This window comes from Amia ocellicauda, chromosome 4 (assembly GCF_036373705.1).
Source record: "Amia ocellicauda isolate fAmiCal2 chromosome 4, fAmiCal2.hap1, whole genome shotgun sequence".
Lineage (NCBI taxonomy): Eukaryota > Metazoa > Chordata > Actinopteri > Amiiformes > Amiidae > Amia > Amia ocellicauda.
The window spans coordinates 54692680-54719458 of NC_089853.1; the positions used below are offsets into that span (position 1 = coordinate 54692680).

The 26779-nt window shown below is 37.9% G+C and overlaps 1 protein-coding gene across 6 annotated transcripts in view; it reads right to left on the reverse strand.

Moving 5' to 3' along the window:
* Nucleotides 1-26779, reverse strand: part of tox2 (TOX high mobility group box family member 2) — a 127649-nt gene that overhangs the window by 41508 nt on the left and 59362 nt on the right. For 4 of the 6 annotated variants that reach the window (XM_066702790.1, XM_066702789.1, XM_066702787.1 and 1 more), the window contains 2 exons: nucleotides 18457-18516; nucleotides 2096-2359 (listed from right to left, as the gene is read on the reverse strand). In XM_066702790.1, coding sequence (XP_066558887.1) covers nucleotides 2096-2359; nucleotides 18457-18516 — 324 coding nt within the window. The remainder of the gene's footprint in view (nucleotides 1-2095; nucleotides 2360-18456; nucleotides 18517-26779) is intronic. The other 2 variants (XM_066702788.1, XM_066702786.1) reach the window with 1 other exon arrangement.

The window sequence follows — 26779 nt, forward strand, 5'->3', positions numbered from 1 at the left end:
AAAAAACCCTTTCCACAAAGATTCAAAGAGTGCCTTTATTTGTTATATCCAAGATTAAAAAACAAAACCAATTATTTGAATCATTCTCCCTCCCCATATCTCTTGTAATATAGACTCAAATAAAAAATAAACCTACGCAGAATGATACATTGTGTCAAGTGAATTGCAAACAACAGGACGACACAAACAGAACTGAATAGAATTTCTCTCTCTCTTTAAGGTTTGGGATGACGGACCTTATTTGGAAAACAACTGGTTTTGAAAATGAAAAGTACATTTAACTCTTTTCAATCTAATAGTGGACCAAATCACAGTCATACTGTGATTATTAGGCTTTCATGGACGCATAACATATCAAGGAAATTCCTGTTCTCGCAATTTTCTGCATTTACTGATTTTGAAGTGTAAACACTGGGGCTTATTATTATTAATATAATTATTATTAGTTCATACATATCTAAAAAAACAACTAAAAACAGCTTTAGCCCTCTTAACCCTAGTAAACAAAGAAATCCTGAAAGAACGTCATCAAGATTTTTACATTGGCACTTTTTTCTTTATTATTCAGCCTCCCTTGACTCTTTCTCTCACTGCTCTTGTGATAAATCTGCCTGATAAAAACAGATCTTATTGCAGCAGTGCACTGGCATAATACCTAATTTCCCAGCCTGTCAAGTGAAGAATGTCTGATGCAGGGGAGATGACGTCTAATGGATTTTTTCCAATTGAAAATTTCATGTACTTCTTTTTTTCTTTCTTTCTCTCTCTCTCTCTCTCTCTCTCTCTCTCTCTGTCTCTCTCTCTCTCTCTGTGTATGGAGAAAACATCTGCCCAAGATTAAACTAATGCTCTGACCTAAAGATTTGTTGTCGAGAACGCAGCAAAACAGGTGAAAACACATTTATTTGTAGCACAGAGCCGACCTAATTAGTATTTTCTTAAAGTGAATAGCATAACCATAATCCTTTAAAAAAAAGGCCAGCTGAACACTTAATTGTTCTCTGTTTTATTGTTTTGCCTCTCTAGATCGGACATATCTGTTTCTGCTTTTAAAAAAAACAACCCTTGTTCTTGAATTCCCTCTTGTGTACTTTGTTTATTGTGATTAATCAAGGTGAACTATTTCTGGAACTAAAGGTCATTAGATAGCAGAGATTTCAATGACATTTTGTATCTGTATTATACATAATCTGGGTGAATCAGATTCAAAATCTCAGGTCTGAAAAGATCACATATTTCTCTCGCAATATTTATTAACAGAGTTAGACTTGCATTGTTTCCTATAATAAAGCAAAGATAATTATATATGCCTTCAAGGCACAGAGTGGTATACTGCTGTCGTTATGATAATGGGAGTACTTTCCATCTATTAAAACAAGGAGTAGCTCAGTGTAACCAAACCGTGCCTTTCTTTATATTCAGTGTATTAAAATGTGCAATGTCTAGTTAGATCCACAATTAAGCTACTGTATCATTCATGCAAATTATTATTGATCATAGCTGTCATTAACCTGAGCTACACCAACCCAACATGAGCTTCTTACGGATTTTCTTTATATAGCACCTCCAGCCTCCACGTGTGAGCTGGTGTCACTAAGCTATCTCCAGTTGACGCAAAACAATGTCAAAGGTGGCTTCCCACTTGCATTTCAGTTGCTACCAGTTTTAGGGATGAGGATGAAAAACTGCTTCCCATTCTGTATAATTCTCCTGGCAACAACATGGCTTATCCTTCAATACTGACACTTCCAGAACTTCCAGCTGGACAGAGGTGGACAACTCAGGTCCTTGAGGCCTATCATTCTGTAGGTTTTATTCATCTCTCTGAATCAGCAGCACCTTGAGACCCATAAAAGCTAATGCCAGGTGAATTAGGTAGCTAGGCAGCAGTAGTCCAGGACCTGAGTGGTGCTCCCCTGGTGGACTATCGCAGGGGGTTAAGATATCAATGTCCTGCAATGGTGTATACTAGAGCAAAGGTTGCCTGACCCTGGCCCAAGAGAACAAGCATGCCTGGACATATTTTCCTGAATATTCCCTTCCATTGTCTGCAGGCAGTGGTGTGGAGCTGAGAGGATAAACCAGAGACACTTACGGAGGGCATTTGGTTGGAGAGCAGATGTCCGTCCTGCCCCAGCATGTTGGACATCATAATGGCTGGCAGTTCTGGGTAGGAGTATGGGTTCAGCAGGCCATTGGGAGGCAATGAGTGGCACAGGGAGTGATAGCCAGACTCGGGATCCATCAAGTGAAGCAGGGAGGTATCGGGGAGGTTGGGAGGAGTTATGGGTGGGATCTCGTAGTCTTCGTCGCCTCCACCACCACCACCGCTGCCACCTCCACCCTGACCAGAGTAGTTCTGAAAGGCACCAAAATCAGAGATGAGTCCCCAGACAAGCAAACACACGGGATTGTACCAGAAACCAACAAACAAACATGAAATTGTACATTCGTAGGGTTTACAACGGCAAAACTAGAGAATTGAGGATGTTTTGTGTGTGGTGTAAATACACATCAAGGTTCCACAGTTAACACAAAATACCACAGGAATGGGGTTGCCGGTACAGCATACTACAGAACAACCAAGCAATATTCCATTACTTTATTAGTTTTGTCAGCGTGCAAGTTTTATTTCGCGGCAGACCTGAGATTAATGTAATCCTGTCTGAATTATTTTAAGGAAGGTCTTGGACACAAACTCACAAACAAATAAAAAAGTAATAAAAGGCAATGATTTGTGCATTATCTTCACAATGAAAATGCTAGTTATTACAGCCAAGGTTTGTTTCTGATGTTCCCTCTCAAAGGTAATAGAATATTTGCTTTCTGCTGTACAGAATGTCATTAACATACCTGAACAACATTATTTGTTTGTGTTGAAGACAAAAATCCATCACAAGTACTTGCACATACTTTCATACACACTATAATTACACAACATCATAATGTGTAGAACATGTCAGAGAGGGACCACAGATAAATAGAGCGGGCAGATCCCTTAGAAAAGCAACAAACAAACACAACGGGTAGAACCAAAGCACATGAAAAGGATAGAAAATGAAATCACACACAACAAATATGAAACAATTAAACAATTAGCACAATATACAGATTTCTGTTTGACCCCTCCCCTTCTGAAAAATAGAAAGCCGCCACTGCTAAATATTTCTTTATTATCAACCACAACTACCTCAACACAGAGGTGTGCTGAGAAATATGATTTTGTACTCTCAACATGCATACTGGGGGTATTCAATGGGGAATGAAAAGCAATTTTGTCAGAAGCAATCTGACTTGACTCCGTTCATAATGACTGAGTCGAATTAATCATCACAAATAATATTCCGGTGTCAGCCATTCAAGAGGTTTTTAATAGAATTTTTATGATTCATGTCTTGCGGTATATATCAAACAGTCAGTTCTGCAACATTTCAGAAATCAATTCAATATCATCTTCGTGTAGGCTGTCATCTTCTTCACCAGAACAGCCATTTATCTTGCAAACAAATACTTTTAGCAAATAAACTGCAAAAAAGAAAAAAAAATAACATTTTTTTTCCAGTTTTCCATTTTCCTCTTCACATTATAGTGGCAAAAGAACAGTACTTCAAAACACATGAGACCTGTTTAAAATGATTTAAAAAGCAAAAAAATCTACAAATTCACCTTACTATTGTAAACCTGATTTAACATACACCTTTTCCTGCTGTGTTTCTAGTACACTTAATACCGATCAAATTAAGATGGTCTTAAACTCTCAAAACTGAAAATAAAACTGGGTTGAGTTTTGCAGGAAGCCATACTTAGATGAAGTTTTAATCGTTACATTAAAGCTTTAATGCATACAGACCTGCAAATAAGCTAAATAAATAAATAAATTAAGATATCCCTTTTGTAAGATACTTACTAATAAAGCAGTGAATTAAAAAAAAAGGTACTTTGTCCTTTCGAGAGGCACAGTTGAACCAGATTCACTATTAAAAAACAACTTATGTATAAAAGATTAGACAAAAACATTTTTAAGTGCTTTCTTAATATGCTGCATGTTAACAGAAATTGGAAAACTCAATTGCCTCAATTTGATTTACTTTGCCCCTACATTGTCTGAGGTTGTGGAGATTAATTTTCTAGATTGTCCTTTGAAGACAGATGTTTTTGTAAACCTTCAAGGATATTGTTATTGTTTGGTCTAATGGACAAGAAAACGAACATTTCCTGAGATTCAATTTACCTCATAATTGTTGGAAGGAAACTAAATTGTCTGTTGTAAACATTCAGAGCATTGTGTGAAGTGACTCCCTGTCAGTGTCCTTTGGGAACTCCAAATCTACATGGTTATGTACAATGCGATTGTATTATTAGATACATTATTTTCCTGGCATGGAGTTCTGAGTTCTGGATTCAGTATTGTGCTAGTGTGTGCTTAGTCATGATCTGCCTAAATTAAGAAGGCCTTGCATCAAGAGTTTGGACTTCGGAGGGGGTCAGAATGTGAGGGACAGTTTCCACAGTTACTTTTGTCCTCTACAAATATGAAGTCATGTCCCAAATGTTTTCACACCTTGGAAGAGATTTGAGGGGGAAAAATAGGAACCACTGGTAGTTTGAGCGCTAGAACAGTTTGAAAATGTAGGTAGATGAGAGTGCTGTTTAACATCTAATTATTATACAAAAATTAACTAAATAATAAAAAAAAGACTTCACGGACATATGAGAAGGCAAGCAGTAACATTTGTGCACCGTTGAAGTTACTTTATTTTATATTTGACATAAAATTGGATATTACTTTGCTATTTTGTAATCCCGATCTGGCTATTTTGTGTGCTATGTGAAAAAATATATACACGAATATATACAGGAAAAATGGGGATGTCAAATAACTAGTTACTGTCATTTCATGCATTGTAAAGAGAGCTGGGGGGGTTTTCTGACACACACACACACGAATATGTATATTTCACTTCCAACATAGGCCCAACAAAATGGAGGACAAATACAGAAATCCTGTGAGCTCCGAATGAAATACAACATGTATTTCAGTTGAAATTATGTCAGCAAACAAAACCACAAAGCTCCCTAAAACAAAACAAAGGACAGAGCATAACAAAAGAAGGAAGGATATGTCCCTTTTAGGGTTATGTCATTTTCAACATTCATTCTTTAAGGTAGCTACAAGATGTGAATATCAGGTCTTCAACTATGAATAGGCTTGGGCTCAATTTTAAGCTTATATTACTGTGCATCGATTGCAATATTATTCATGTTAGGATAAATGTAGTCTTTCCCCAAACAAGGTTGTGTTGTCATGATTGCAGTTGTGCAAATAAATGCACAGATATAGGTATATTTTTGTTGAAAGTGTCTATTAGACCCTATTTTAATCAGTGTTGTTATTGCTTTTGGTGTATTCTGTCACAGCAAACTAACAGCATAAAGTGATTCTGCAGCAAATCTCTTATTTAACATTGCAAATTCTCAGCTGCCATAATGCACTTTACACAAGTCATGGTGCTGTGTATACATGGAATAAGAGGAAGGAAATAAAACAGATTGCTTACTCTACTTTTTAATTGCACATTAAAGGCTACATTATGAAGCGTGCACAGATTTGTCAAATGTTAGATTTGCAGTGCTGCCTCACAGGATGCCCTTGAAGATAAGATGCAAATTTCAAGGACGTTTTTTCGAGTTGAATATTTTCTAAATAAATAAATAATTCATATGCTTCTTTGCAGTGTGCAATTGCATGTACACACACACCCATACACACTGAAAAAGAAAAAAAAATCGAAATGAAATGGCAGAGCTGTTGATCTTCAGCTACTCATTGTTGAAAGTAAAACCTAAAGTATCAGTCTATTTTTTAATCAATCATCTTATGACAAAGACAACGAGCGTGAAACATAAAAATATAAATAGACAACGAGCGTGAAACATAAAAATATAAATCTGGCCTTGCTCTTAGTTCACCCTGGCTTTTCCTACATTAAACACACATTTTATTACTTCTAATTAAGCTTTTCTGCATAAACTAAGTTTTTTCTCTTCCCTGTATATTGCCAACCACCTTCCCTTCTAAAAAAGGGAATATTTGGTGGAACTTGAAGGAAACTCAAAATGACTTCTTGAGCATGAAAGATTAAATGTACTGATGGATTAAATGTAGCTTAAAGGTGATATGTAAACAGAAGGAGGCACTGTGTGGGTTTAATGCTAACAGGCAATTCATTCTACTATTTTGAAAGAGTGAACCTGGGAATCTGAGCAACCCAGTGGAAGCCATGACTAACCAATCATCTGGAAAATAAACACGTGGGAGATTTTTTATAATAATGATAATAATAATAATAATAATAATAATAATAATAATAATAATAATAATAATAATAAATTCCTCACATATTCAATCTAATCCAATGTGATTCCAAGCCCGACTGAATTTAAACAAGCATGCTGTGCAGAGGAGGTCTGTTTTTTAAGAAACCTCCGATTAACCTAAGTGTATTTGAAAGATAGTTCTTAGATACCATCGCAGATAGTAGCTGTTGCTCAGATTTCAGTAGCCCGTGGATCAATTGAAAACGGCACTCAGACACAGTATGAATTAACAGTGAAAATGAATGGTTTCGAAATGCATTTGGAAAATACATAAAGGAGTCGTCTTGCGTCTTGTCTGTTGGACTTGAAAAAGACAGGCTGCCGCTTTCAGCACGAAACTCTTAATGCTTCTGAGATTCTAAGTTCTACAACCATGGATTTCTGTACCAGAGAATGTATGCACTGCAGAACATAGAAAAGATTAACCTGAATCTGACCCTGGGACAATTAAGGCTTTTTTATATTTCCCCGTAGCTATTTCCTTTAAAAAAAAAACGGTTTCTTTAAAGCCACTGGATAACATTTTAACAAAGAATATCTACCCCAGCATCAGACTACAGACTACAGACACAGGTACACACCCTTTGCATAACACTGGTTGTGCAATCCATTGTGTCTCAAAATTGATTGTATGCATCTTGGTTACTATATATTAAAGCAGGAATTCTGTGGAGCCTTTCTTTTAAGAATGAAATTGGTGAGGTCTTTCACAAAATACTTGTTAATACTGTTATCAAAATAGGCATGGAACATGACACCTATAAAAAAGTGACAACTCACTGCCATTTAAGTGGAAGTGTAATGTATTCAACTTGGAGCCAGGCTTGTCCACACAATGAGGGATGGGCTATAGGTATTGTAATTCTAAGCCAAGGGTGGATTAAAACAAAGAGTCTCAACTATGGTTTAGCCCTATCCCATTCAACACACATGGAACTGCAAGAGTGTCTGCAGTGTGAGTGGAAAAACTGTTTCCATTGCAAGCCATTCGCTGGCATTTCTGTAAATGTCAGATTCAAATTGATTTGACTGAGTTTTTCAAAGACCCTCAAACCTGGCGTCATCCCTGCTCTCTACCTTTCTCACTCTCTCCTCGGCTCGGGTCACCTCACTCAAGGTACAGGCTGGATCCAGAGAAGAGATCGAGGAGAGATTATGCAAGACGGAGTGGAAATGTGACCGTGACGCTGTGGTGGAGGAGGTTCTGAGATTCATCTTTGGTGCTGTGTGTCGCTGAATTGAAGATGTCCTTTTTGACCCTAGTTGAATTGTTCTCCTTAGCGTCTTTCTTCTGTGTCTTCTTTGTCTTAATCATCTTCACAAAGTATGAACTTCCAGACTCCCCTTGTCTTGTAACATCAGTTTTGAAAGTTGTCACAGAGAGGAGTAAAATGTTCAAGGCATTACAAAAAGACATATTTGTATCATGTTAAGATGTAGAAAAAAGATTAATTACACGCACATCTAAATATCTTATAAGGTGTTGGGTATCGAAAAAGGTCATATAAAATAAAAAGAAAGCAATACCCGCACATGTATTACAGCGCCAAAAAATACAAAGTATTTATTCAGTCCATGCTTCACAGGTTTTTTGCACAAACAACGTTTTGATCTACTGGAGATCTTCATCATGATAAGATACAATACAATAAAGCTCAAATTAAATAATAATAAATAAAACTACCAGGTACTACACTTCCTTTCTTATTTGGTATTCTCTTTTCCCCATGAATAAAATCACCCAAATTACAGTCCAGACAAGACCTAGACTGTTCAATTTAGTAAAAAATTGTAAACAAGTGATAAATATGTCCAATGTTTCCTTTTTAAATACCACTTTTGAAAGCCATGGTAATTGTGTAATGTGCTCAAACCATGGCAACACAGGCAGGATTCATCTGAGAATTTCCAGCATGGTTACATAAAAAGAGATTAAACTTCCCTGAGTGAAGTTATTAGACCAGATGTCTCGGTTTCTATTGTATTTCAGTGAGCAATGCCCTATTTGATTTCATGCCGGAAAATACAATCATGAAAAATACAATAATGGATTTGAAAATGAATATTTATTTATTTATTTATTTGTTTTAAAATTGAACTGTTACCGCTAAAATCCTTTAATCCCGACTACAAGAAAACATATAGGAGCAAGAGGTAAATGATGCAGAATATTTTGGATTCATCTGCGTGGTTACATACCACTCATGATTTAAAATCTTGATAAGTCAGCCGTGGATTTGTACTGTCATTAAAACCCAATGATGGACAGAGGGTTTTTTCATATTTATTTGTTAATGTGATGTCTACCTAAAGTAACCATCTGGTAGGTGCTTTGTTTCATATGCAGTGAATGATCACCACACTGTGGACCTTTCCTGAAAAATTCATAACATATATCCCAATGAAAATCTGAATTCTTCTATACATACAGGTCACTCCAATCACTTTCCTTATCTGGTCCCTATTACAAACTGCGCGTCATCTGTCAACCATTTACCTGTGGATTACTGCAGAATTAAATGTCTCTGCCACACTTAGGGTGTAGAGACGGGAAACAGACAGTGGCACAATTACGAATCTGTCTACCGATCTGTCTTCATAATGATGTCAAGCCAACAAGACACCTATGTAAATGAGAAATTGCGTCAACAGAAAACAGTCTAAACGAAAAAAAACCTTGGCTTCACTAAACGCCAAATACTTGGGGGGAAATAACACAATATTTTGCAATACAAAATCTTTGCTCTATTAATTTATGTTTTTATGTTCTACAATTCAGAATTGATGAAGAGGAGAAACAGGAAGAATGAAATAACAATACAAAAAAAGGCATAGCAAACGGTGATTAATTTTTTTCGTAACTAATGTGCACTTATCTGTCTCGACGAGCCTTGACAGATTATGATTTATGGTTACACCAAGCCTGGAAACAAAGTCAAAGTTAGTTATCTGTAATTTCCACACTCCATGTTTCTAGGGGGAAGGGTGGGTGGGGGGGTATATTTATCTTGCAGGGGCTTTGGGTGCTTCATCCGTTTTCATTTGTCTGACATTCTTTGTGAAGAACATAACCTCTCATAAATTATCCTGAAGACCAGACTCTGAACACTGGAGGTCCACTGTTGACTTTGGAGGAGGGGGGGGTATTGACCCACCAGTCTTAATCTCTATTTCCTTCTGTCTGACTGGAGGAGGGTCGTTAATATTTAGGAGATGCAATGATCTCATAATGAGATCTTACGAGAAACATTTACCTAGCACTTGATAACAGGGTGTGGTAACAAGAATCGTTTGTGTGCATACTGTAAACTGATTGCATTGAAATGTTTTGCTTTTGGAAATAACAAATTCAAAAATAGGGTCCCTGATTTCTGACTGCAGTTGATAAGTATCATAACACCATGCTACCCATGATGCATTTCAAAGTGGCAGGGAAGAAAGACACACTGTTACATGCTATCCATTGTTCTTAAAATCCATATAAAGTAAAAGAGAAAAAAAAAAACAAAGGAGGTAAGAATGTTGCTTCCTGACAACTACCATAGAAGGATTTATTAATTCTTTGTTGTTACTAGCAAGGGAATTCATCATTAAGATAATAAATTGCTAAATACAAGTGTATACATGGGATACACTTTGATGTAGAACATCACTTAGTCTACCAGGACCAGCACAATAATGCATCACGTTCCTCTGCACTTTGAATAGATAAAGTAATTTAGACTGGCTAATGGCCCACAGTCCGTCTGCAATTGTTTTCACCCATGGGCTGAAATTCTGCACAATACTGTTTGTTTCCCATGAAACAAGAAAGGGAATCTGGGAAACAAACAAACAAGGGAAACAAGTTGCTAATTATGATGAAGATAGTAGTAGTATTAAACTCAATGCTGTTGGCAATTACAACAAAACAATACCGAATAGTCTGCAATAGTCTGAGGGTAGAGGTGCCAATTTATTGTGAATTTTGAATATATAAAAGAATACGGTAAAGGTAAAGGAAGGGAAATACATCACCTTTCCCCCTTTTGGACTGTATAATTTCCATTTGTTCACCTTCAGCACACCTTCCCTCTCGTGCACCACAGCCAGAACAGTCCTTTAATTCCCTTCAACCTCCCTCTTGGGGGTTCTGGCATCTATCTGAAAGTTTTGTGGGTTGCCTTGCCATGGCTGAAATCAGACCAAGCAAGGGCTCTCTGGAATATTACTGACAGACATATCAAATTACTGCCACTCTACACCTCTCACCCTCATACATTATGCACTATTTATCTGCCCCCTCAGTTTGATCCAATTTGCATTTTCGGGAATCTAAACCATATACATATCTATGTCTCTCTGTGACGAAAACGAAAACGCACAACAAACGGATTTGATTGGCCGGCTTTGTCATTCGCTCCTGCTGTCTTCCCAGGCCGATTTTGCTTCAAAGCAATTTTTGTATGTATTACACATGTACACTTGTTAGGTATTCTTAAAGTAAACTTGTGATGGAAAATAATTCAACACAAAATAAGTAAGGTGGCAACAAGTTAGTGTTCCATTTTGGGTTTGTCTCAGTTCGCTCTGAGAATAAATATTAGATGGAATTCAAATAGCATCTCACACCACCAGTCAAAACTTTATCCATTCCCTTTCTCTGGAAATGAAAAAGACAACACAACTTTGTACTTGCAACAAGAGCCTTTCTTGCAGCACATAAAACAACAATAGCCCCCCTGAACAATGGCCCATTGTGATCTCTCTCTCTCTCTCTCTCCCCTCTCTCTTTCTCCTAGCCACTGTACACACTTCACTCATCTCCAAGGTCAAAAGGTCGCCTTCATTTGATCAGATGTCAGCTTAGATTAAAATCAGGGGCTTTGTGAGATGTCATATTTCATTACACATTTGACTCATTTCTGGGGTCACGGGGTCACGCTGATTTGATTGGATGACAGAAATGATATAATTTGTGTTTAACCCTGGGCAATATGAGTTCTGAGTGGCGTACTAATGCATTTTGCAAAGATACAGCTGCCCTTAGTGACTAATTTGAAATGGCACACTGCAGAGCTGCACAAGCCATCTATTGTACATCATCGAGGGTTACATGAGGGTTTATCAAATAATAAATAAGACCCACAGTCTCTCTTCCCAGCATAATGACACTTTGATTCGACTTAAAGAGGATGTTCGCTGTGGTACAACTGCCTGCACTAAAGGGTCATTATTGATGTACACTGGAGTGGAACAAAATGCAGTTAAAATGTTTCAAACAAAGGACCCCCTCAAAAAAAAGGAGCAAAAAAAAAAGATAGAAAGAAAACCTTGAGGCAAAGTTTTAATTAATTTGTGGTTTAACTTGAACTCAGACAGACGCAAATACACAGTGAATCAATTTGTATTAAATAAACATTTATTCAGCATGCTACACGCAAGATACTACTTAATGGCGTGTTAATGTTTCCAATCCCAGTCAACTTTCACTACGAGACCTCGTACAGCCAGCCAACCCCCCTTTCTTCTGCATAGAGACCATGCCAATCTGTGACTGAGAGCTCGCATCGAACACAAATTCCCTAAACAAACAGGACTAGCCCTTATCTCATTTCGTTGAGCCCCTGTGTCAATAAATCTGCAAAAAAGTTTCAAATAATGCCGAGATAGGGCAGCATCTCTTCCATCAAGCTGTCTGGAACTCGACAGATAAGGCAGAGGGAAACGGTATTACAGACACGTTAATGTAACATGCTACATACTTGCGTACAGTCGCGGTAGTAAACCAGAAATGAAAATAATCTGATTTGCTGTACAGGAGGACCATTATAATTAGAATGATTGCCGGGCATAAAAGGGCCTAAACAAGATACAGTATAGAATTCTGTAAACACGACCATAAGTATCATATTATACTGTGCTGTTCTGTCATATTTTTATGGAGGGCACTTACTTCTTCCTTTAGAGGGCTCTTGTAACTTTATGCACGGCTCTGCTTTAGCTCGGCTGGGTTTTAATGTGGCTCTCACAAGCACATTACTTGGTGTTTAGCAGCCAATGCAATTACAACCCAATATAATATGAGATCAACAGGAGAGTGTCTCTCTCTATGTTTTTTTCCTTTTTTTCCGGGACACTCCCTCCGTATGAATCCTGTATTATTCACAGACTGTCTGCACTTCTCACCACAGGAGGTTTGTCGAGAAAAACTACTCTTTTTTCTGTGGAAAAAAAAAATACAGAGAGAACGAATGAAAGAAAAAGAAAGAAAAATGTGTTGCAGGTCTGATATCATACAATTACTTTCAACAAGTGTTGCCTTAGATGAGTAGTTTAAGGAACACTAAGTAAATGAGAGGATGAGCATATTCACAAATTTGGTTAAAGGTTCCAGTGGGCTGTAGCCTGCCTCTTTGGATCACTGTCTAACTGTTAAATAACTGTGAAGCAAACAACACTGTTTCCAGCTGAACTGAGAGGAGGACAATCGCCTGTGGTTGTTGTGTGCCACCAGTGTGTTTTTCTCTCTCCCCAGATCTCTGTTAATGTGTCTGTGTGTTGGAGCTTCGCACAGCTGGTGGAAACAGAATGAGAACATCTGGGATCTGAACCCCTGATTCTATTGTTTACTAGTAGCCAAGGCAACGCATACATTCATTATTTATATATATATATATATATATATATATATATATATATATATATATATTCTGACAATGTACTTCACCTCTGACTGACGCTGTACACCAACACTAAAAATCGAAACAAACAAACAAAAAGAAAACGTGAAAAGCCGTCAGGAACGTATGATGTTAACAGAACAATCTTAAATCTTAACATAACGCTCTACAATGTTTTTAACTAGTGTCAGCTCTTGAAGTGATTGGACGTACGTTCCTCTCACACACTGTCGTCCGTCTGGGCCTTATAAGGCGTCTGTTTACAATAAGCACGAAACTGCAGCAGAAACCCACATTTTTCACCCCTCTGCACAAAGCTATTAATTATTAATTTGATTATTGATATTAAAACCCCTCTCCAAAGAATCTCGTTCACATTCAATGAACTTTCTCTTTCTCCACCACGATACTGGAAGTAACTTCTGTGATTTCTGCTGCTGCCATCATTTAGTCATTTCAAGAGTAAAATAATAGTGAGTACCTATTTATTTCCGTTTAGAAAAATGCATCTGTTTTCAAAATACAAAAAGTAAATGTTAATGTACTACTATGACTAATAATAATGCATTGAAAACATACTGTTTGGTTCTCTACATATTTCAAATACAAATGCTGACACTTTCCTGTCTAGACAATGTCAAACATCACTCCAGCGCTCTTTCGTCTTTGGCAGGAGCTGCTGTCTATACAGTGCCGCCGGTACTGAAAGCTTGTCCCGAGCTCGTTCAGTCACGCTGGGGTGACAGCACAAGATGGCTTCAATCCCACCTGATCACAGACAACGCCATTAGAAGCTATCATAGGAAGGGGCAATGTGGTAGAAAGATAAGGTCCTTTGTGTTCACAACAGCAAAAACAAGAAACACAGAGAGTTGCAGATTTGGGAAAAGAACACTGGGTCACGGAACAACAGCGGAGAAATATAATACAGAGATAAACAAGCAAAATTAGTTGAGCGGTTAAACATATCTGTCTATCTCCACAACCAGGGATGCTGTTGCAACAAACAAGCATTTGCGCTCGCTGTTCCCCAGTGTTTCATTAGCAATGGGAACTTGCTAGCAGTCTGATTTTAGTTTTCATTTTTTGAAGATGACGACGACAACAACAAAATAAAAAAGAAACTATTTGAATGTGAAATATCGACACCATTGATAGACACCATCGACTACAAAAGTTTTAAATCACAGCTATGAACTCTGTTACAATGCAAAACAGTTGAGGAGGGAGAGAGAGAGAGAGAGAGAGGCAGAGGGAGAGAGAGACCCCATCAACATGAGTTCGTACCTGGCCCCACGAAAGCCTTTAATCAGTGAAATGATCCAACAATTTGAGTCCGTAATCAGAAAGTTTCCTGCCAGTCACACAAGACTTCATTTGGAATGAGTCACACAGCAGTCTCATTTCCAGTTCATTCATGGATCCTTATTTTACGAGAGCATGGGCAAAAAGTACAATAACACTGAAGATAGTCACGGGGCTGGGATGAACTTAAAATCTGTTAAGCAGACGCAGTGTATTATAAAAAAGGAAACCAGCTGTATCTTATCAAATAGGGCAGCATAATAAAGTCCCCCTGCTCTCGGAGTTGATTATTGAAAGACATGTTTTATCACTAACAACAATGGGTGTATTAGTTTCTCTACTTGGTTTGCTTGTACCACCATGGGTGAGCAGACAATCTCTTCAATCAGGATTCATCTACCATCGGTGTAGCTCTAAAGTTATATAAAAAGTACCACACTAATCTCCTCTAACAGCAATCTACATGAGCAATCTACATGAGCGCTCTCTCTCTCTCGGTGATGGGGTGATGGTCTTGGGAGTGAGACATGAAGGAATGGGAGGTGGCGCGTGGCTGATAATCGGTCAGTGAGGGTGGTGTGGTCACCGATGGAGGCCCGAGTGGAGTCCTGTTGTGATGACCACAAACAATCTACAAAGCACCCCTCCAGACGGGGGCCAGGGAAGGCCAAGCTCCCGCCGCCTCCAAGGACTCTGTGTTCAACTGCCTGCTGGACGCATCTCTGAGGTTAACTGAATGACAGCAAAGGCACAGAAGGCAATGATGTGAGCAGCACAGCCCTGAGTGGATGCCCTGTAACCCCGAGAGTCGCACACACACAGATTTGAAAGCTACTATACAAAGCTATATGGTTTTAAACTGTTTTCCCCTGTCATTTAAGCAGGCAAGATGGGTACAAATTAAAGTGTGGGGTTCTAAAAATCACATAAGCAGTGGGTTGAGTAGTTGAGGAAAAAGAGCAGGCCCATCTTGTAAACATGCCATGTGCAGCCGACTTTTTTTTATTTTTTATAAGTTTAGTCTAAGCCCTTCCCCTGTGTTTTACTGTCAAGACCATTTGACTCTGAACAAGTTGCACTGCATTGCTCTGGCAGTCTTGCTTGCACTTGGCCATGATGCAGGGGGAAAGGGGAATGGGGGAGACAGCTGTCAAATGGTGGGAGACCAGCAGTAAACAGAAAAGTTTTCATACCATCCCTAGGGTGCAGGACGGTGATTCTGAGCTACACTGTAATTTATCCTGCTCACGTGAAGAAAACACCAACAAACAAACAACATACAGGCCAAAAAAAAATGTTATAATTGCATTTCTCTAGATTACAAGTTAATTGTTTGTAAAAGCACTACCAATCTAATTTCCCTGTGGGCACCCTGCGCTCATATTGCCACTGTAATTAATTGACTATGGAGCGGGCAGTTTGTTCACAGTTTGTCAACGAGGAGAGTAAGGACTGGGAAGATATTTGGCATGAACTTGACGGCCATGGTCATTATTCTCATTCACTGTGTTTGATATTTTATTAAATATTTATTTGCACTCAATGGTGTCCATTTATGTCAAACCAAAGAGCAGCTGTTGAACTCCATATATGTTGTACTGTATGTTTCCAAGGCATTCAAACCACAGAGCACTACATGCATATACTCAGAAGTGCAACATACTTAAAATGGCATGATTGGCACTTCCTGTGTGTAATTTGTGTCTACAATTAAGTCATGTAACCAGTGAAGTGAGACACGTATAGTGTCCCGTCAAAAGCTGGGGGGGGAAAACCCCAGTGAAGAAATCATGTATGGTCTTTTAACAGCACTTCCCCATAATAACATAAAGCAACAGTAAACAAAAAAGGGGGGAAATAAAGTTTGATTTAATATCGTTTCAAGTACATTGTATATAAACGTTAATGTATACATTACAAGATGTGATGTATATCTAAGTAATTAAGCAGTAATTACTCTGTCCCTTGAAAATACATCAGTGCATAAATAATGAAATCAGCACAGCAGTGAAGAGTAAATACTGCACTGCCAGCTTTGTCTTTACAAAGAGCTCGAGTTGTTTAAAGCTTGAAAAATGCCTGAATGCGTTACTCTTCTCTAACTCAAAAAGATCTTGGACAGAATCCCAGTAAAATTGTCTGGGAATCATTAATTTGCCTTATTATTAAGGCGAGGAGATGTCAGGGATGCACATCTTATAAATGATCTAGCTTTAATCCCGAGGTTATATCATTATTTATTGGATGATTTTCTTTCTGCTTTTTGTTTTGTTTGTTGTTGTTGTTTTTTACTCAAATGAGGAAATGATTGGGAAAAAATTAAGGGACTTACCCCCTGGAGGAAATCGACTGTTTATTTGCGTGGAAAATACAAATGCAGATTTACTTTTACTGAGCGCATTATTTATCACAACTGAACGTCTTCATGAGAAGCAACTGTTGTAGTTATAAACATGTCTTTTGCATTTTAAAAACACCCAAGCACAAGACCTTTTATGGTCTGAAACACCTCTTCATAGCAGGAGAGTTGTGAGTGCTGACAATGCGTTCCTTTTAACTGCTTGATTTATATTTTAGTTACATTCAAGCTGTGCTTTGTAAAGAGTTTAAGGATTTGGTAGACAAAATAAAATATATATATCCAGAAGAGATAAAACAGACTTATATTATTACTGTTTCAATGCCCTTTCAGATACCATTTCTTTTATTTGTTACATCTTAACCCTGCTGGATTCAGATTTTAGTACTTTACACTTCAAACGTAAACGTTTTTGACAAGCAAATCATAGAAAGAAAAAAATCATTCCTTTTTCCCATGAACAATAATGAAATGTTACTCTGAATAGAATTCCCAGGGCCGTTTTTAATTGCAGTGTTCTCAGCTTCGTTTCATCCAAAAGAAGAGAATCACCTTGAAAACTGACTTTAAGGAATACATAACTGGGCACCCTAATGGGAAGCATTTTGAGCTTATTGAGTTTCAATTCTCACCTGACTTAAGGTATAGAACTCCTTTCTGACCATACTTGTTTAATGCTCTCAGAAACTGCAGGAGGATTTTGACTAAGCCAGACTATTTGCAATCAGGCCTGGCTCACTTTGACTTACGGAGGCCCTTGTTATCTTCAACAATGTTTATACTAGGTGTGCACTGAAGGTCTATGGAAACAAAATCCTGTAGGTCTTATAAAACTAAACTAAAACAAAAATTGGACTATAGTCAGCTTCAGAAAGATTGCACATCAGAAGAAATATAATTAGACCAATTAAGTAACAAATCAGTTCAGTTACGTAATTCTTTAAGGTAAGGACCTAAAACACCAAAATAAGCCCTGGACTGAAGGATTATGTCATACACCAAGAGATTCAATTTATTCTCTATGATTTTTGGGGGGGCTGGGAACAGTAAATCAATTACAAAGGGAATCCAAACAATGACAGCAAGTTTTGGGTGCTTGGGCCAAACAGAATGACTGTGATGTGGAAAGTGATTCCCCAGGATCCTATAAGAAGAATCATGATAGGGTGTCTGGGTCAACCAGCTAATAGCTCCGGAATGGGCCAGATTGGTCAGATTGGATCTCAAACCTTTCTAATGTGTTCAGTTCTCCTCGAACCCATGAGGGGTAGAGCTTGATAGCAGGCAAAGGTGGCAGGCCATGTAGACAGCACAGCACAAGTGATGTGGTGAATGAAAAAATAAGAAAAGGAAGAGGAGGAAAAGGTGGACTATTCAGATGTGTGTGTGTGTGTGTGTGTGTAATTGGAATGGACGGATTGCTCCTTTCCATCTTGTTTAACAGCAAGGCTTAAAACAACATCGGCAAATCAGGAAGCCCAAACATAACCATATGTATTACTCATAGCATGTGTTCTTCATCACCTGTGAAATGTTCCTCCTCCAAAAATGTAGTTTCTCAATCTCATAACTCCTAGGAGGTTCTCTGTACTGTGGGGTACCTGTACATGTTCAACGCATCTGAAAGACGTTGTGGTTTACCATGCTTGAAAGTGCACATTAAACCTCAGCTGTTCTCCATAGGGGATATCTGTTTGTCAATCAAGGAAAGCTACACTAGGTGGAAAACACTGGGAAGCAGGTACCACTCACCTGATTTGGAGAGAGAAACTCCTGGTTATTTTCATTCATGTACATGTTGTCACCATCAAACTGTAAACAGAAATAAAAAAAAAGTATATGACATTCAGTGAATAGGAGAGGGGGGGGTGAAAAAAAAAAAGGCCTAAACATGAATCTAATTACTTTGTCACATCCTCTCAACCTCAATTGCTCTTATAGATGTCAGTAATTACAGTTCATTAGAAGATCTAATTAGGTTGGTCATACTGGAGAATGAGGAGTAGTTTGCCCAACAGGAGAGCACCGGGGGGGGGGGGGGCGCACAGGTTGCCGGAGCCCTTCGAGGTGGCGAGAGAAAGAGAGCTGAATGGTTTCGGCGTGGTCTAGGTTTGAAGAAGCCGAGTACCAGCAGGCCGCCAGCACTTGGCTGAGGCTACACTCGTGACCGAGGGCGGTGGGGGGGGGTGTTGGGGTTTGAAGACACACAAGGGGCAATTAGTGCTGGCATGCGTGTGGATTATGGCAGGCCTCGGCAGGCGATAAAGAGAAAACTGTGATATGCCGCAGTTCAGGAGGCGCTGGCACTTCCACTCTTAAAAAGTGAACCTGAGGGGAGGGGGGGAACTGGCTGGCATCCCTGGCCGCTTTCTAAAAGGACAAAGAGGATGTGGAGGGTGGGATTATAATCCCTTTGAGGTGCCACAAAGCCAATGCTTCTTCAGGGAACTATATCAAAGCCATCCCTGAATCACAAAGCAAAAGATTCACTGCCACCACTTCCACACTCTTGTCATGCAGTTCATGAAAGAAACTGCTCAGCCGCACAAATCAGGTCATCTTAATCCACCATAATTTTCACTTTGCAGGCATTATTATTATTATTATTATTATTATTATTTTATTATTATTATTATTATTATTATTATTATTATTATTATTATTATTATTATTATTATTATTATTATTATTATATAACACATCCTCCGTTCCTTCCTTTACTCGGTATCTGGCACTGTGGTGACAGAATGGAAAGCTATTTGCGGAGTTGTCTGCTTCCATCACTCCCTGTCTCTCGTCTTCAAATTATTTTATAGATACACTTTATTGTTCCCCCTTTATGTGCTGAACAGGTTTCATTAGTTCATCGTCAAATCATTTGTTCCTTACTGCACAGAAAAAAACACATCACACACACACACACACACACACACACACACACACACACAAAAAGCATTATCTTAGAGCGATATACATGGGTAATGCAGCCTTTTAAATTAAGGAGGGGGAAATCTTCTGTACACACACAGTAGTTGTTTCTGCCTTGACGCCTGTTTTGCTAAACATCTCTCAGTGTGATTGATATCATTTGTAACACCGCTACAATTGCTACTATTTATGTAAACGCAATCTGGAGTCAGTGTGGATGAACTTTCTTCTCTCTGATCCCAAGGCTTAATTGTCACTCATCCAAGTCAAACACCAGCATCAATTTCCTGTGATGTGTTGCTCTCGCTGAAGCATCAAAACTGACAAGTTTCAAAAGCAGATGTGGATGCTAACTCCAAATACCGTACCTTCTCCTTCATTTTTTTGTATTATTCAGTCAGGAGCCTTAAAAGGCAGCCGCACTATTTTTTTTTTTTTGATTATTTGTTTGCAACTTGGCTTCAAATCAATCTAGAGTGATCATTAGTTCACTTCTTGTCTGAATTGTTTTGTATGCACCGAAGTCCTTTGTTTTCATTGTGCTTTGCATTGTGATTTCAACTTCACATTAACCTCACACATAGCCTACTTCTCTGAAAATAAACAAATGAATACATACAAAAATAGTTTACATAAGTGGAACTGGCATTTTCCACCCTCCAAACCTATACAATATAATCGCAATAACAATGAACAACCAGTATAATTTTCTTGCCATTTTGCTCATTGTCGCCAGCGCTTAGTACCATGTGTTATGCAAAACTGTATTGTTTTCTGCTGGAAAACAAAACACACCAATATAGATACAAAACAGAATACTTGTGAGAAGACTTTATGAGAAGAGGTGGAAATTACTGTTCCATAAGTTATAAAACCTTCCCAATGGGCTTTAAAACACTTGAATGGTACTAATTAAAAACAAACAAACAAATAAAACAAAGCACAACAACACGTGCAATTCATGAATAGAGCTTAATTTGCGATCAGAATTAGTTTTACTAGTATACCTGCTTTCACACCTGTAATTAATAATCATAAACCATATACTAGTACTTATCTAATGTAGCAATATAACCTGTAAGTGGTCCTGAATATAAATAATATCAGTAAGAAATATTGCTGAAATATTTAAGCAATCTAGTCTTTCTGATAATGTTTGAGTATATTTACAATGGTGTTAAGCAGCTACTAATACATTAGTGAAATAAAGAGGACAATGATATGGTGTGGTAAAAGCTTTGGTTAAAATAGGCATAATAATCCTGAGAACAAACACTTTATATTTTGTACTAACTGTGAAGACTTCCTCTCACCTTTACAATTTGAAATTGTCTTCGAGTCGGTTTAGTAACATAAAGATATAAAAATGTAAAACCAGATGAACAGCTGCTGGTAACTGGAGATAACTGGAGTCTCTTCTGCACTACATTACAACCCTCTAACTATTGTTTTACAATTTAGACATGCAGAGGAAAACTAAAATCAAATACTAAGACAAACTGACCATTACCATTAAGGGAAGGAACCTGTCAAACAAAGAAATGAGTCACAAAGTGCCCTCACTGCATCTGATCCAAATTAAAAGCAGATCGGATTTTGATTGATTGTCAAACAAAGGTATTACAAATTAATGTGCTTCACGCGATGGTAAGACCTTCACTCGATTGTTCTTCAGTGGATCCCACAAAGACAGGGATCTCCACACACACTGGGATCTTAAAACTGCTGGTCAAAAATAAAAAATGATGACATGTCCACCCGAGATTGTTAGCAACAAGGCATAATGAGAGATCGCAAGACAAAGAAGCTCAGCAACAGCCATCAGGTAGCAGCGAGAGGCTCTTTCTGACTCCTGACGCACATCTGACACCAAACCCTGCTTTTTGCAGAACTAAAAAGCACAGAGCAATAGATATAAATAGACTCGGTTTGCATAAGCCAAAGCCACTACAAGAGTTGAGTCAGTGGGACCTGCTCTCATTGAGATCCTGGCAACAGATACACAACAGCAACACACACAGCCCCTCCCAGCTGTATGTCAGCACACTCCTCCAAAGACTATCAACACAATCTTTCATATGCACCCTAAAGGAAGCCTTATCTGTTTGCCTGCCAAGACAAACACCATCACTGAAGAAGACTACTAAATGTACACAGCCGAGCATGCACATAAGGGGGTATTTTAGAAGAAGCAGGAGAGTTTAGCGAATTCTTCACAGCTTCCACAAAGACACAGACACAGCCAAGCTTTATCGCCAAGGTCTTGATCACATAATCCTTCAACACAACAACGGAAAAAACAGACAGCAGTCACAACACTGTGACGAGACTGTGATTCTTCCTGGCACTCGAAAGACTTGAAGATTGTCAGTTTAAAGGGCTGGTCGCTCTGAAACCCAAATATGACATGGCAAACAACATGGGTTGAATGCTATTTTGCTAGATTTCAGGTTTGAGAGAGGGGAAAGTAGACAAAAGGGAAAAGAGTACAGGCTACAGGCAAACTGAGCTAAGTCAAATTTTGAATGTGTCACTGATGCAAGACTCTCACAATTGTGCTTTAAAATGTAAACATGGTGCTATGTACTCAATATAACTAATTACTGACATATTCAAAAACATTAAAAGATTTTATGACCGGGCAGATGGCAGTTCACAGTATTCAATGTGAGATCCTGTTTAAGGCAAAATGACTTTAACCTGCTTATGACTGCGTTTCCAGCTCATGATTAGCTCTGATCTTAGCTAGAGTGGTTTATTACCGCAAGAGATTTAGATTGCTCAACATTAGCAATGGTCAGTGTTTATGTAACCATATTTTAAGATCATATATATCACTACAAAAAATTATGGGTAAGCAGAAATAGCTCAATCCACATAGCATCACCGTCTTATTTTAAAAGAACATTAAAAAATTGACTAGCTGAAAAAACAAGCCTGGTTGGTGTAATTAAAAAAGTAAATTTTAATTACATTGAATCTGTTCAGCTGTTTAAGCTCTGAATGGAAGGGTATCATTTGGCAGTTTTCAGCGTAAATTTGTTACTTGTGACAAAACAAAATGGTCACGTGTATCTTCAAATATATAATGACTCTATAATCAAAGCTTGCATTTCCAAACAATTAAAAGGCTCAAGTTAGTTAGTACTTTTATATTCTTCACAAAACCGTTTATTGTAATGTGATCCGGAAAATGTAACCGTTGGGAACCAATCTGAAATATCTCAAACTCATATTTACGTTTCAGAAATATCAGCCTAAACTTGCAAAGACATTCTGGCAAAGAGGGAAGGATTCCAGAAATTCCACCAGAAAGCAAAATCTATTCAAAAGTTACCTAAACAGTACATGGCATGACTGTTAAAACACTGCCTAGTGCATTGTCTAAATTGCAGATACCTATACCCAAAACCTCACCTGGAAATATACTTCTTTGCACAGTACTGTGGTGTGCCACAGATACATATGCAACTTTTTCCACTCTTGCGAATGACTGACATCAGTTACTTCAGACCAATCTGCACATTAAGAAAGCTTATAGAAAGTTGACTGTGACAACCCCTATTACAAAGTTGTTCACACTCACAAAACTTGTGAAAGAAACCGCACGTGCTGCTTAAAACCAGCAATCACAAAGGAAGTAGAGAGTTGTGTTATGTGTGTGTTTTGTTTTACCTTTCTAAACAATACAGAAACAGTAGTAAATAATGTCTTCATTTTAGCTGGCTGAGAACAATTCTATATGCACAGGCATTACCATTCCCACATGTTTTTCTGTAATTTACTCCCCCAACAGAATAGTAAAAAGAACAAAATAATGTTGTAACTTAAAATACTCATTTTAAGAGTATTCAAGTGCAGTCCTATATAGCAGGTCGACATATCTGTCATTTCCTCTGCAGTTAAGAGAGTGCAAAGACACAGAGGAACAAGTAGGCACTGGTGAGATGGACAAGCTGAGCACTGAGAGGCCACTGCTTTTGAAATAAAAAAAGTGCTGCCTTTTATATTTCTCAGAGTGACCTCTGCTTTCAGAATATATCAAGTGTTTCATTTATTTAAGCGAAGTTCCTCATAGACTGCCTGTCATAAAGTGACCTCTTGATATAAAGGGCACTAAACCTTGTTGCTGGATTCCATTAAATCTATTAAAACCTCTTGCATTATATCATGTTCTGTAGGTTGGTTTCCAAGGACAGGCTTGAGAAAATACGCTCACAATGCACCTATTTCTCTGTGCACGGCCTCGCAATTCACAAATAGCATCTAGAATGTGCGGCCCCTGTTGTTCTCTTTTTCTGGTCACTATTCATTCTTGATTTCTCTGTTTTTGAAAGCAATCCATTGCTCTCTTTTTCTTCAGTTGTTTCTCGTTTCGACAGGAAAGGGAGTGACAGTGCAACTGGAAAGCTTTTTGAAAAGCCATTCGCTCAACAGGTAGTATGTTCACACACTTGAGGTTAAAAGGTGTGAAGACGTTGTTCCTCAGAAAAAGGAAGAAACCAAGATACCAGCATTGCCCTTAATGTGGCTTCGCTAACCTTGTTCGCTGTATCTCGTCTGCACAGGTAGTCAGTTTAAAAGTCAGTTTAATGTATTCACATCCCTAACCACAGGCCACAGTGGAAGCTATTCTGGTCATTTGAAGAGCAGTCATCAACAAACGACTGGCTAATTCCATCGCAAAACAGACACAATATGAATGCCTCTTACAAAATATGGAATAGTAACACTTTCGATTATCTTTGAAGTATCCCCCACCGTTAAAATAAAAAGGTACTTTCATCAGGTGTTAAAACCAAAACCAAACATGAAAATGAGGATCTATTAGTCAATCTTTTCAGTGGTACAGTTGTGCAAAGTTTTATACTGAAGCACTGGGGAAACAATCTAGCTTTACTTTGGAAATCTCATTGTTCTCAAATTATAAAAAACTGCAGAATCAAAGTTGTGACTGCAATGTGTGGTTCTGATTCCAGCTGATCAGGAGAACGTGTGTGTGTGTGTGTGTGTGTGTGTGTGTGTGTGTGTATGGGGGAAAGGGCAGTTAAAGGAGCTTTTTGCCACCCCACCCTCTACCCATTTAGGATCAGCAACCTTAACAGGGCCACTCCACCCCTGTCTGTTTGCTATTAGAACAGCCATTATTCCATATTCATGGCAAAATTATCTTTCATCCACGCTCGCTTTTTAAGCATCCCTGGCATTCGAGCAGCATTTTCTATTACAAATCTAATTGCACATTCCACACAGACAAGGGCTCATTAAGCCTTAATTACACACATGTTGTTTTCTCCAAACATCTCCATTTGGATTGCTTTGCATTGTAATTGTTCAGCGGGGACTGCAGTTTGAGATTACACAGATTGTCGTGATGGAAGGAGCTGACTGGAACTAGGTCATGCCTTGTGATAAACAAGCCACAGTTTTAAAATAATATACCCACACAGTGGAAGTAATACTAACTACTAAGTGAATCTGGGACTCATGTAATATTTACAGCGCACTAATAGATAGATGGCATGTTTTTCTGAGCCATTTCCTTGCTAGCTTTTCATTTGCAAGTTTCAAATAAAAAGCCAAATAAAAGGGGAGTTTTTAGCTATTTTTCTTTCCCTTATTTTTGTTCTTTCTTTTTCTGTCTTTTGTTCTCTTTCTCTCTTTTCATATTCATTATAAAAGGCTACTTTTTTTATTCCCCAGAGCCCTGGCAACATTTAGTAAATGCAAATTATGAAATCATGCTTAAAACACATCAGGAAATGGTGACACGTTTTTATTACATACATGTTATTTGTATACTAGAGGGAAATGTGTTGGCTGGGTGGAAATATTAAAGAAATAGAGATTATATGTTATAATTTAATGGATCGAAAATATAAGGTATACAGTGCAGCCTGGAAACAAAACAGGTCTGTAGGAATTGCTAGTTTGTTCATAGTCTAGTTCCATTAATTTCATTCTGTGACCCACAGAAATATCATTCCATGACATAATTGCATTCCCTTTCACATTAAAAGCAGATCCATATTTAAGATTTAATTTTCTATCCATGTTTTCAAATATATGGTAATTATTTTCTCCTTTCAAAATGTGCTTTATTCCATTTTGAAGCACAAGATTAATTTGACATCATTCCTCACCACAGTGCATCACTCCTAATAGCACTGGAACCTTTATTGCATTGCATTTAATAATAATAATAATAATAATAATAATAATAATAATACTACTACTACTACTACTACTAATAATAATAATAATAATAATAATAATAATAATAATTATTATTATTATTATTATTATTATTATTATTATTATTTGCAGTTTGCTCTTGATGCTGCTGCCTTCTCTTTTAAACCAGACTTGGGGGGGGTAACTAATGACACTTAGTATGAAAATTAGATAAGCTTTTTTTTTTTTTTTTTTTTTCTGCATGGTTACAACAAGCATTTAGATCTATTCTTCAAAGCAATTCCTTAATACCCATTGTATTATAATATGAGACTATAATATGAGACAGCATAATATTACGGTTTGACTTCACTGCAAAGCTCTTTTACTTTCACTAAATGCCAACGGGGTAATTGTCAACTTGTGAGAGATACCAGTCAGTAACAATAGCTGTTTAATACAATTTTTGCTGCAGGGAAGCCTGGCAGCACAATTGATTATTGACTGGAGCACAGATGCTTGTGCTTAGGAGTTCTGAGAGAGCACCTACAGTGCAAATTTACAAGACAAGATGTGTGTCCATTGTCTTTTATTAACCCAACATGATTTTCCTTCAGATGCAGTCCAGTCGGCCCATAATGGTTTGGCTGCACAGGTTCATTTTCAGCAAGCTTACTAAGAATTAGCACAGACATTGACATTCGATTCGTTTTCATACTATACATGGATTTAATATCACAGTTATCTCTTGGAAGTCATGCTGTTTATGCTAATGACAAAAAAAGAAGGAGAATTAAAAATAAAATTAAGAACAGCATATTTTGGCATATTCAAAGCCAGATACCAAGCTTTAAATATCAACTGATAATAATACCCAGAGGCAGGCAGATATCATCAAAGCCAGGCTGCGACTATCTCTGCGAATCCTCATCCATTGTTTGGGAGAAGTACAATGAAGTACTCAATTCAATGA